At 38.8% G+C, this 12,905-nt stretch overlaps 2 protein-coding genes across 5 annotated transcripts in view; one reads left to right on the top strand and one right to left on the bottom strand.

Annotated features, from left to right (window-relative positions):
* RCBTB1 (RCC1 and BTB domain containing protein 1) overlaps positions 1-8,848 on the top strand; it is a 34,753-nt gene extending 25,905 nt beyond the window's left edge. For both annotated transcript variants that reach the window (XM_083350665.1, XM_083350664.1), the window contains exons 8-13: positions 1,268-1,410; positions 3,239-3,429; positions 4,538-4,664; positions 5,647-5,798; positions 6,493-6,623; positions 7,902-8,848. In XM_083350665.1, the coding sequence (XP_083206791.1) occupies positions 1,268-1,410; positions 3,239-3,429; positions 4,538-4,664; positions 5,647-5,798; positions 6,493-6,623; positions 7,902-8,042 (885 nt within the window). In that variant the 3' untranslated portion in view covers positions 8,043-8,848. The remainder of the gene's footprint in view (positions 1-1,267; positions 1,411-3,238; positions 3,430-4,537; positions 4,665-5,646; positions 5,799-6,492; positions 6,624-7,901) is intronic.
* A 2,335-nt stretch (positions 8,849-11,183) lies between these two features.
* PHF11 (PHD finger protein 11) overlaps positions 11,184-12,905 on the bottom strand; it is a 38,716-nt gene continuing 36,994 nt past the window's right edge. For all 3 annotated transcript variants that reach the window (XM_083379449.1, XM_083379448.1, XM_083379450.1), the window contains 2 exons: positions 12,350-12,608; positions 11,184-11,990 (listed from right to left, as the gene is read on the bottom strand). In XM_083379449.1, the coding sequence (XP_083235575.1) occupies positions 12,469-12,608 (140 nt within the window). In that variant the 3' untranslated portion in view covers positions 11,184-11,990; positions 12,350-12,468. The remainder of the gene's footprint in view (positions 11,991-12,349; positions 12,609-12,905) is intronic.

Here is a 12,905-nt window from a genome sequence, read left to right as displayed (position 1 = left end):
TAGCCAAATCAGTGTTAGTCCCTTGGCCTTTACCTTTTGCCCATAATACTCTAGAAGAAATCTTGTCCTTCTCTTTTGTTCAGTATGGATGGCTCTGATGAATTTCTACGGCTTAAGTATGCCATTTGTGACAAAAACGCAGCATTGATTGGTCTGTGCTGTTGCCTGGCAGCGTAACTGCTGTTCAAGGCATTTGGAATCTGCATAATGTACAACATGTAGTATCTGAAGTACAAAAATCAGAGCTGTGGTGCAGGCATTCAGTGTACACATTCTTGAATATTTTGTGTGTTTCAGCTTTTCCAGCATGTTTGATTGTCTTGGCTTCAGTAATAACAGGCACTAGCAGAAACAATTAAGGGTACAGGTAGTCCTCAACTTACAATTGAGCCAGGTATGCTGGTCGTAAGTCATTGCAGTTGTAAATTGAGTTACCAGATGACCAGACTCAACTATACAACTTTTTACGATGTTAAGCGAGTTACTGCTTCACACAGTCATAAGTTCAAATCCAGCTTATCCAATGGCATCTTTGCTGCAAAATGATAAAAATGTTGCAAAATGGGATCACATGACTGCAGGATGCTGCAAACAGCTATAAATGCAAACCAGCTGCCAAGCACCCAAAATGCAAACATATGACTGCAAGGGTGGTGCAACAGCAGCAGCAGCAGCCATAACTTCATGGATGGTTTGCAACTAACTTTTTTCAAGTTCATTGTAACTTTGAATGATCATTTAACTGCAGTTCTAAATCAAGAACTACCTGCAAGTGTTGCAGAGCTCCTGTGAATGCCTCATCTCTGCTCTTCATTAAAGCAGCCCACATTTTCCAGATTTTGAGATTGTAAAAGGAAGCTGCTACCTAATGGAATCCACCCATTAAAATGAAGGTGACTCTAATTATCCTTTTTCAGTCTCATCTGGGAGCCTGGAAAAGATTGAGCTTATTTCATGAAGAGCAGAAAGATGCTGTGTTTGCTAGAGGTCATTGTTTCCCCCTGATAATTGTGGAAGTGTGCACAGCCCTGGTAGTGGTATAGATTTTGTATTGAAGAATTACCAATCAGCTTTTAGAGACTAGCTTACTGATACCTAAGTATGGTACAAAACTCTTAATAATAACTGTTGTGCCTCCTATAAGGGTTTCTCTTCTAGCACATCAAGCATGCAGCTTGTATGATGCTTCAGTGAATAAACTCCTTTCACTGCTATCCTGGAGTGGTTTGTATACTAACTCCTGCCTTCTTTACAAACTTATTTGCAGATTGTCTGTGGCTATGCACACACGCTAGCACTAACAGATGAGGGTTTACTGTATGCCTGGGGAGCAAATACTTATGGGCAGTTGGGGACTGGCAACAAAAGCAACCATCTCAGCCCAGTGCAAATCATGATGGAAAAGGAGAGGTAAATGCCACTGCAGCCAACGCTTGGTGAGCTGGGAATAGGGTTGTTCTATCAGCTACCTCCAATTCATGGCTTTGGAAAACAGATTGGTACATGCAATTTGTTAATGAAGGCTTTGGGTTCAGGGGGAATAATCAAACATGTAATACAAAGGAAGGCAAGTTTCTTAGTTTTGTTTTCATGCCTGTAAAACAATTTATGCAATATTTTGTTAAGGGAGTTCATGCATAAAATCTTCCACCCACACCTACCTACCTTCTCTGCTTCAGCTAAATAGGAATAGGAACGTGACAGTGATTTATCATTAATTGTGCCTGTGTATTTAAAGAAACAAGTTTTTTCATGGAATGTAGTTAGTTTTTTCCTACAATCTTCTTTCTGCATAGAGTTGAGCTAGATTTTAATTATGCCAGCAGGCAATTTCTCTTGGGCTGCCGGCACCTGATTTCCTTTGCCCCTTAGGCTGTCTCTCCCTTGCAGCCAACTTCCACCCTCTCTGGACTGTAGCTAGGGGCCACCCGGGGATATTTCAAGAGTGTTGTCCCTGGATCATCTGGACAGGACAGACCTTCAACGCTTCAGAGTGCCTAGAATCACCTAGAATTCCCCACTCTTCAAATCTTTCTCACCAGCTTCTTTTTTTCTTGTGAGAAAAAGTTGAACCCTGAGAAACAGTTTATCTCCAAAGTTATTTATCAGCTGTCCTGGGCTTCTTGGGTGACCCTGGGAGACTCACAACAGTCAAACAAATTGCCATCAAATCAATAAAAGATAAAGTTGGCAAGTGCAATGAAGCGAGGGCCCCTTAGTTACTTATTTTACACCCCACATGTCCAAAGATATATGGAGCCACAATCCTTACCATCACCCACCAGTTGCTTAAATAAATTGTAGACAGCTGGATGGGGAAATATTTTTTTTAATCTGAAAAATATAAAGAAAATTTGTGGGTTTTTTATTTATTCAATTTCCATAGCTGCCCAACTCGATTGAGTGACTGTTTATGGGTTGTTTGTAAGCACAAACATTAGCACACACATATAGGAAAAAACTTGTTCTCTGAATCTGAAGAGGAAAGGATTAAGATGGTGAAGGAAAGGGAGGTCCTTAAATGAGTTCTTCACAATATAGAATCATAGGGCTGGAAGGGACCTTGGAGGTCTTCTAGTTCAACCCCATGCCCAAGGCAGGAGCATTATACCATCCAAGTCAAATGGGTGTCCTATCTTCTCTTGAAAAATGATGAAGCATCCACAAACTGTTCTCACTACCAGAAAGTTTGACATTAGTTCCAGGTTTGAATTCTCTTAATGAGCATCTCCCCCTGCTTCTTGTCTTATCAGGTGCTTTGGAAAATAAGTTGACTTTCCTCTTTTCTGTGACTGGAAGTACTGGAAGACAAACAAACCTTCCGTTTGTTAGGCTAAACATAGTGCCCTTAACTGTTAATTAGTTCAGCCTCCAGACCCGTTATCATCTGTGTTGTTCTTCTCTGCATACTTTCTAGGGTCACAGCATCTTTTTTGTATTATTAGACACAGAACTGTACATTCCCATGTACAAGACCTCACAGTTCAGTTACACATTCTAGTCTGTTCTATTCTGCTTTATTTTAATATTTGTTGTACATTTTCATCTTCATTTTCTTTACTCAGTAAGTATATTATCTGTGGGAGGTAACTAACCTTCAAGACTATACTGAGTTTTGGAACAAAATGATAGTGAAAGTAAAATCAGCCACGAAATGATCGGCCAGCATAACAACAACAGGACAAATGTGACATCTCTGCAACTGAATACTTGTGGGTTTGCTTTTGTCCTTGCGTAGGGTCGTGGAGATTGCTGCTTGCCATTCTACTCACACATCTGCTGCCAAGACACAGAGTGGCTTAGTGTACATGTGGGGCCAGTGTCGGGGGCAGTCGGTGGTCCTGCCCCATGTTACTCACTTTTCGTGCACAGATGATGTATTTGCTTGCTTTTCCACTCCTGCTGTGATGTGGCGTCTCCTCTCCGTAGGTGAGAGTAGTTTCACTTAATATCAGGTGCAGAAGTGAAAATTTCTCATAGTCATGGATGGTTGTGTGGGAGAGGTCTGTAATGGCCTGTGACAATAACTTTGAGAGAAAAGAGGAAGAGCTGCAGTCTCTAGACAGTTTTTTTAAATAAAATCTGAGCCTCAACGAAGAATGGAGTTTGAGAAAGCACCTCACAATTGACCCTCCCTTCTTCTCCAATATATAAAGGCTGGGGAGAAGGGAAGTGCTTTCAGACTTGCAAAAGGCTGTGATCTTGCAATAAAAGTAGTATTAATACTCACGGTTTTGGCTTTCAGTAGCACCTTTCCTACACAATCCTCACTCCTAGAACCATTTTGAGTGTTCTTGGACAGATGTGGGAAATGCCTATAACTTGCCTGAATTTATATGCAGGTATATTGCATATAATATTTTTGTGTTTTTGAGGTTTTATACATTTGTGATCAGGAAATAATGTTCACAGAATACTCATCAAATTAGGCTGTTTGTGGAGCTGGAATATAGTGAATTTAACTCGCCATAAAATTAAAGTTATGACTTTTATAAAAAATTGGAACTAAAGCATTGTGAAAGAGTCAAAGGGCTTTTCACATGCTGCTGCTTGTTCCTATACAGGCAGTTGGAAGTGTAGGGAGAATGGTGTAATGTATGACAAATCTGATTTACCTACCTAAATACCAAAATACTGATAGTTTTTTTAAAAAAAGAATCATGGCATCTCATGGGAACCATAGTACCCCAAATATTAAACTGTATTGGTTGTGTTAAAATTTAAGGTGCCTAATTATTCTGTTTTTAAGGACTCCCTTCTAGAATCAGACTTGTTTTATTATTTCAGATCTGCCCAGTTACATGGAACACAATTTTTTGATAAGGTTGATATCATCATATTTCCATTATAAATCTAAATGAAGTAGTGTGTTGATGAAAACTATATATAGTTTTGGATCCTTTATCAGTTTTTACCTTTATGGGATACAATACAGGAATGCTCTTATAAAGATAACAAAAACTTTTGTGTGTGAAATTGTTGAATCCTGGCATGAATTGACTCTTATGTTCTTTTGGTTTTATAATTGTTTTTACAGAGCATGAGGAATTTTTAACAGTGACAGAGTCTCTGAAGAGAGAATTTGATAGCCCTGAAACATCAGACCTAAAGTTTAGAGTGGATGGAAAATTCATTTATGTGCATAAAGCCGTTTTAAAAATCAGGTAATGTTTATAATTAATCATCCAGATGGTTAAGAAATGCCTAGACCATCTTACTAATTTAGCTACTATATTTTGTTATGCATCTTTAATGAACTTGCCATTTTTACATTCTTTTTAATTGCCTAATATGTGATAGATGTTGGAATAAGATTAAGAACAGATTAATACTTCCAATAGGTACTTTAAATTTGATTAAAATTAAAAGCACTGGATAATCTTTCATTTTGAGGCTATAGTTATACTCGATAAAAATATGGCTTTAATTATAGCTATTAGGAAGAATCACGATGTTAACTGTTGTGAATATGATTGAACTGGTATTTTTAAAAGAGATGTGAATTTTTAATACTGAATAGCTGACCCAAATTAATATTAATAAAAATCAAAATTTAGGCTGATTGAAAAATCAGTATGTAGAAAAAAGTTAAAGGTAGACCAAGCTAAATCCAAAAACACTAAGGAATTTCTGGAAGCTTGGCATTCAGACAAATCAGCCATCAATAGACAAATAAAAATAAACCATATTTATACACCATTCAAAAGAGACAATAAGCTAAGAAGGAAACAAAAAGTCAAAGACACATCCTCCCCAGCAGCTAACACTGGGATTATCATCAAGCAAAACAAAAACAATATTTTAATTGGAGAACTACTAGGGAGAAAATCACATCCCCATCAAAACTAACAGAGCAAGCTACTGTATATAAACAAATCACCTGCACTGATGATGTTACCTAGTTGGGCAATGAAATGTCTGCAAGCAAACAACCATACTCGGAGGCCACAGAAAAAAAAGATATTTTGGAAGTTTAAGCTATCACTTTTAGTCTATAAGATGCCGACACTTCTTTTGTGGTATACAGGTAGTCTTCGACTTATAATCACAGTTGGGACTGAACTTCCATTGCTAAGCTTTTATTTCTTCTGTTCTTGATGTAATGTGCAAAATTTGGAGGAAGTTTATCAGTGTTTTTTCTTGCAGATGTGAGCACTTCCGTACTATGTTCCAGTCCTATTGGAATGAAGACGAGAAGGAAGTGATAGACGTAGATCAGTTTTCCTATCCAGTGTATCGTGCTTTTCTTGAGTACTTATACACCGACAATGTTGACTTGCCACCTGAAGATGCTATAGGTAGCAGTGGAATCTTTGGCAAAATTATGTTGGGAAATTAAGTATCCAGGGATAAATTTTTGTTTTCACTTTTTAGTGGGAGAAGGGAGATGGTATCATCTTACCACAGATGTTAGCAACTCTTGGTGCCTCTGTATCTTGCCTTTTCAGTTTGCAGTTCTGTTCTATGGTGAACTGATGGGGGAAGAATGTTCAAACAAACCGATCTAGGTTCTGGAATATGCTAGGTTAAAAATGGCATCTCTTTAAATGGTGAATATATACGTGTCATTATTTTGTTGAATTTGTGTCTGTACCTTGCTGATTAGATATTAGGTTCCGTTGTACCCCAGGAACTACAAGAAGACTGGTTTCTTTTATGGGTTCAGGCCTTCTGCTGGGAATTAAACTCACAGGCTTTTGCACATTAGATGACTGTATTCAGTGCATTACTTGTAGGAGCTGTCCACATCCTGGCACAAAGCAGTTAATGGGAAGAGATCAAAAGAACATACCATCAGCCAGGCCTCTTCAGTCCACCTTCCATTAAGCTGCCGGAGCCGGGTGAAAAGGGACAGTGGACTGTATATGCCTGTCTCTGGTGAACTCTGCCTCCTAAGATGTGTAAAGACTTTACATTTTCAATGTACCTTTTTATACTGTATGATCAATGTGCATAAGATTCTGCTTAATTTAATTAAAATCTTAATTTCAGGGCTTCTGGATTTAGCTACATCATACTGTGAAAACCGACTGAAAAAACTGTGCCAGCATCTCATCAAAAGAGGAATCACAGTGGAGAATGCTTTCTCGCTGCTCTCTGCAGCAGTGCGCTATGATGCAGAGGTAATTAGCTGCCCCCTAAAGTCTTCCCTCTCCAGTGCACCTTGGGAATTGCTAGGGAAGCAGTGAAGCAGCCCAGGCACAACATGACTTTTAAGAGGGGAGGCGAAAGTCAGAAGAAGGTGTATCTCTGTATGCATATATACTGGATGAATACTGGTGGGAAATTAGAGTACTACCCTGGGAGTGTTTGGGTGATGTCTTGAGGTGAATATATGAAGACATACTTGGAGAGTCATCTTGGGTGATAGAAATGAGTAACAAAATGTATTAGAATGACAAAAATGGGTTTGTTGGCAATTTTGTATCTTCATCAGTTTGCATTCTGTGAACTGCCAGGTGATATGAAGTCAGAGACATGATTTAGCATTTGAGACTCAACTTAGTGTCTAGCCATATTACTACTTTCTGACCAGTTGGACTTTACCTCAGGAGCAATAGTATTATTCAAGACTAAGGGGGTTGAGTCTTGGGCTCTGTGGAATGCAGTCCTGTTTACATAATGTAAGGTTACATAAGAGCCTACGATGTAATTCAGCTCATGCTGTGCACCCCCAATGAGTGACAAAACTCTTTTGCAGGGCTCACTCCACGATATCCTGGGAGATGTGGGTGCATCTCATTGCCAAAGTACAATGTGTTATATACATAGTAAACCATCATTGGAGGCCATCACAATTATCTTCATGCATTATCAAATAATAGGCATTTTAGTGGTGAAAATGAAGAGAAGGTGCTAGAACAGACACATCTGCCCAAGAATTATTTCCAGTGTTATGGCAGATTGTTCCAAGTGTGTCATGAGAGAAAATATGTGAAGTTTTAGGGATGATTTATCTATTTAAAAGGTGGTTTTTCTGCTGCATTAAGAATATAAAAAAATGTCCCATCATAATTTTATTCTCTTTAATACCAAATACATTACTTGTTTGGTGATAAGGTTTTTTTCAATCCAGATAGTCCACCTTGAAGTAGTTTGTAATTGAAAGATAATGTAATAGAACCTGAAAATAAAGTACTTAAAAATGATCACTTAAAGCTACTATACCTATTTATACCTACTTCAAATTGTGTTTCCACCTACATGGAAAAAGATTTTAAGATGGGTAAAATGAAAATATTTCCTTTTTCTATTGTGGCTAAAACAAGTGGCAGAATGATCTAGTTGAAAATAACAAAAGTTGTGTATGTTGTTAATAATTTCTTCAGCACTGGTAATATTGGATGTTTTAAAACTTGTTTTGAATAAGTTTAAAGGGTTTTTTTTTGTTTTCTATCTAGGATTTAGAAGAATTTTGCTTTAAGTTTTGTATCAATCACTTGACTGAAGTCACCCAGACAGCTGCCTTCTGGCAAATGGATGGTTCTCTGCTAAAGGAATTCATTGCTAAAGCCAGTAAATATGGAGCCTTTAAGAACTGAGAGGTGTAAGTGTTTGTTTGGAACTATATCGCCACAGCTGATGTGATTTCATGCCTTTTTCTCATAGGTCCAATTAATTATATCACCTGCTGTACAAAACCACATGCCCAACAGCTACACTTTTAAGGGGATTCCAAAATAAATAGCAAGCACTTTACTTGGGTTTTGTTACTCCAAAGATTTGGATCTATTTACTGTTTTAAGTAACTCTTGAGAAAATCAGAACAGATGGAGTGGGTAGGAGAAATAGCCAAAATAATGTGAGAGATTGTTCTATGTGGATGGTTTGTTAATCTGTTTGTAATCACATTGTGGTACCTCTTGGTCTTTGAAGCACTCTGATAGCAACTGGAAGCAAAATATCTTGTATGGAATAAAGGGAGTTTTGAGAAAGGAATCATCCTCTCTGTATATATGTGAATGAAATTTGCACCCAGTCATTTGAGAAGAATTTGTGAAAAATGCTTCATTCCTCTATAAATCTTTCTAGGAATAAGTCTCAGTGAATTCAGTGGGATATAATAAATTTGTACTGTAAGTACATTGGGTTATACAATAACTTGAAATGTTGAAGAACCAAATTATTTTTCCTAAACAAATTGGAATTATTGTTTTTGTATTTCCTTGTATTATGTTTGGAAAAGCAATATTATTTTGTTTTGTGAACTTAAATAATTCAAAGCAATTGACTTTTGGAAAGCTGTTTTGCATTGCAATTATGTGTAAACTATATAATAAAATGGGTGCCTGCCTATTGTAACCTTTAAACTTTATTAAAATTGTGCATTAAATCATCTTTATCTGAAGATTGTGGTATTCTGGATGGACTGCTTTTTTCACTAGAAAAGTTGGAATGAAGTTAGGATGTTAATTATTTGTGCAGCAATTCCAAAATATGAATAAATGAGAAATGTTATTAATAAAGTCTTTCGGAGTATTTGCTATAGAAGAGTTTGATCTTTCAATTCTTGTATCCGATGAGTTATGCTTCTCTCTTCTTGGAGTGACTGATGGTTGACTCTCACTTGCTGCTGCTCATTTATGGGTGGTTTACTAAAATCACTTCTTGAAAGACTGAAGGTTCACCCCCCCACACACAGTCCTCTTACCTTGCCAGAATCAGATGAGCTGAAAGGACCCTAATGCGTAAAACCTGTGCTGTGCATATCTGTTGCCATATATTTCTGACAATCTTCCTGTTTAAAAATCTCTATTAAAATGGAATTAGCTCATCTATTTCTAAGGCCATTTATGTCTTTTTAAAAATCTGAAGCTGTTACTATTTATGCTTTTGAGCAGCAGAGAACAAATTGATTATTTTAATAATAGGGTCACTCAGCCTCTTAAAACTCTTGTTTATCGTAACATGACATTTAATGCTTCCTTGTTTGCAGGAGGAAATATGTATTTCTTGTGCTACTTCTGTTACTATTGTCCTTCTCTGAACTTACCCTGATTTGTCCATGTTAAAACTGCAGTATGCTGAACTGGCTCATACTTCAGAAGTTGAATTAAAGTCAAATGGCTACCACTTTCTCTATTGAAGCAGTCCAACATTCAATTTATTTTTTAAATCACTGCACTGCCATCTTACAATTACTTAATAAAACCTGGAAAAAATGGATGATGGAGGGATGCACTACATACTGGTGCTGGGCTTTAAGTCACCTGTTGCTCAGTCCACTCTGGATGGTTATGCCGCCTAAGTGTGTCAGTGAATTGGGAGCTGCACCACAGCAAAGTTGCTATCTGGAGAGATTCTCAAAAGCAATATTCTCCATCATTGATAAAAATGATACTGGAAAAGTAAAGGTTGAGAAAGCAAATCTGCTCAGAGTTAGACAGAAACATAATGGGAACAGAAGGAGGTATATTATCTTTGTTGCAAATTTATCTACATCTCAGTTTCTAGGAGACCTTCCTAAAGGGCCTGATAGGCAATCACTTGTGGGTCACAATTTTGAAAGTGCAAATTTTTGGACAGGACTATTATTTTCTTTATTGCTATGGTTTGATGATTGTGTTGTTCTGTGATGCCTAATGGTTTAATTTCAGTCACATACAAATTTTTAAGTGTTTTGGCTCATGTTTATTTTCAAAATGGTACAATCTTATAAATTCTCCAAAGAGTGTGTAAATGTATGAGCACAAACGTACAATTCAAAATGTATACATTAATACAAAATATTTTTACTAAACGATTGCTTGCAATTAAGTAGCTAAACAATTTTGGAATATTCTTTGAAACACAGTTTAAGTGGCAGTGTAAGGACCCACCTCAGCTAACCACCCAAGAAAGCAGTCATCCTTCCCTCCAGTTGATCATGGGATTCCATTTATTTAGCCAAGCCAGTCCCTAAACTAATGGCCACTCCATCCCTGTGGCCCCAATAAAAGCTAGAGTCTCTGCATGGTCCCCCATGGTCTTCAAAATACGTGGAGAGCAGCCATAAAACGGTTGAAATTCCTCAGTTCAGGTTTATTGCAGTTGTACAGGATCACCATCCAGTCAACTGTTCTACCTTCCAGAGCCAAGGTGACCACATGAACCCTCTCAACATCGGTAGGCAGTGTTCTCCCATAGATTTGCATCTAGGTGATCACTTGTGCCAGGAAATACCCCAATTGCTTCGGGCCTTCACTCCAATTGGAATCAGCTTCACCTCGGCCAGTTTAGGTTGTCTGCCTCTGATTCCTTGAGATGGATGGCCTTACCAGGACTCCAGCCACTGCCATCTCTTGGACCTCCGATTCCTCTGATTCGCCCTCCGACTTGTCCTGTGATTCAGGGCGTTCTTTCAACTGCATTATCAAGGGTCTTTTTCACATACTCCATCACCATTTCCATCGTCTCCAACTTCGATTCTTCCCTTTCCCCATCTTTATCAGGAGGGGCAGGTTCTGGATTTGTTTCTTTGCCTTTTTCTTTCCTCCGCCTCGGGTAAGAGTAACTTTCAGGGCTTTTTCTTCCCATCCTTCCTTTTTCCCGACCTCGGTCTTCACGAGAAGGTCCGGCTTCTTCCATTTGAAACTTAGTTGCGACTCCCCTGGTAGGGCAGCAGCTTCTCTGGGATGAGTACTATGCAGATCTCACCTTATGTAAGCTAACCACCCAAGAAAGCAGAACTCTTGAAACAGGCATTGTCTCAAAAGGAAACTTTTATTAGGGGCCAGTGACAGTAGGGAAGTCAAGGCGAGATCTGGGGAAAATCCTGCTTAAATGGTATAGTTAAACTCCCACCAGAGTCATAATGTCCATTTTAAATCCAGTCAATCCACAGGTGGCACAATGAGCGGGTAACTGGTACAGTTGGCACACATCTCAAGATCTTCTCCAGCTTTTCTTTCTCTGTAACCGTCTCCCTGATAAGGGAGACACATTCCTTTCTCATGTGGACAGAGGCAGGAAAGAGAAAGTTATCCCAAGTGAAAGCGAATATCCCCCCTCCCCCAGCAGAATGGCAGGCCCCAAAATGAGCACAACAGTATATATGCAAGGAAAACAGGGATTTGGGGACCTGACAGGCAGGTTTGCTGAAATATTTTACATGAAAAAAACCTTCTGAAAGTTATGTAGATTGGCCTCATTAGCATAGTTAACAATAAACATATAAGTATAGATGCAAAATCTGTCTAGTAAAACTTGAAGCAGGAAGGGCAGTTTCTTTGGGAAGTTAAGTGAGTGTATATGGTAAGAAATATTATATACACTCAGATATGAGTCTGAATTGCAAAACCCGAATGACCATTAAGTGGCAGGAAAGTCTTGGGTATTGGCCTTACTTTGCTATCCTCTAGTGATCTTCCTAGCCCATATGTAATACCTCTACTGTAAGATAACCGTAAACCAAAACCAGAGTGATTTACAGAGGTATGTTAATACCATTGCAAATGAAGTGCATATGATGAATTCAATCACTTTCTTCCATGAATTTTCATCTAGTAGAACAGGGGTGTCAAACTCAATTTCATTGAGGGCCGCATCAGCATTGCGGTTGCCCTCAGGGGGCCGGGTGGGTATGGCCTGGGTGGGCGTGGCCTACTGGGTGGCCGTGGCTAGAGTGCATATGGCCTACTGGGTCGGCGTGGCCAGCTCTACATCGTTCGCGTCAAGGGTGCCTATGGGGGCCTGTGCAGGAGTGGGAGAGATCTGAGTGTCTCTGGCAGAAGGAGGGTCTCTGGGCCAGGGCCAAGTCAGTGGGGGCCGTTCCCTCACTGTTTCCAGGATGGCTTCGCGGGCCACATAAAACCACTTCGCGGGCCGGATCCGGCCCCCGGGCCTTGTGTTTGACATGTCTGTAGTAGAAGGTATTTGAAGCTATAATCTTGGAAGTATACATTCCAATTACAACAGTTAACCTATATAAAAGTCATTATACCAAAGTGAACTGAAAAAGAAATCAATGATCATTTTAAACATGGTGGGTTATTCAGAGACAATACTTAAGGTATTATCTGTGTCTTCTGAGACAAGAAGTGGTGTTTCTTTTAAATTTCTTAAAAGTTGAATCTGAGTATCCAGTCTTTCCCGTGTATTCATTAGTTCTTGAATATTTCTCTCTGTTCCTGTACAAATTAAAATCAGTTCTTAAGATTAGCTACATTTGCAGAGATTGCTCAAAAAGTATTAATGCCAAGACATGTTACTATTAAAGTACTGTATATAGATTTAGAAGACCAATGCCAGGAGGGGAACAAGATTCGGGGAACATAAGGGCTACAGTCCTTCACAGAGAATGTCAATGTCAATCATTGCATCTTTGAGTGGACAGTGGTGGCAGGCATCCATTACTTTTGCCAGGCTCCCTCTTCTATTATTACCTTTCCCTCCTTCCTTCCTTCCTTCCTTCCTTCCTTCCTTCC

The sequence above is a fragment of the Vipera ursinii genome (assembly GCF_947247035.1).
Source record: "Vipera ursinii genome assembly, chromosome: 1".
Taxonomy (NCBI): Eukaryota; Metazoa; Chordata; class Lepidosauria; order Squamata; family Viperidae; genus Vipera; species Vipera ursinii.
The sequence above is the reverse complement of the archived record's forward strand: the minus strand, read 5'-3'. Positions and strand labels throughout refer to the sequence as shown.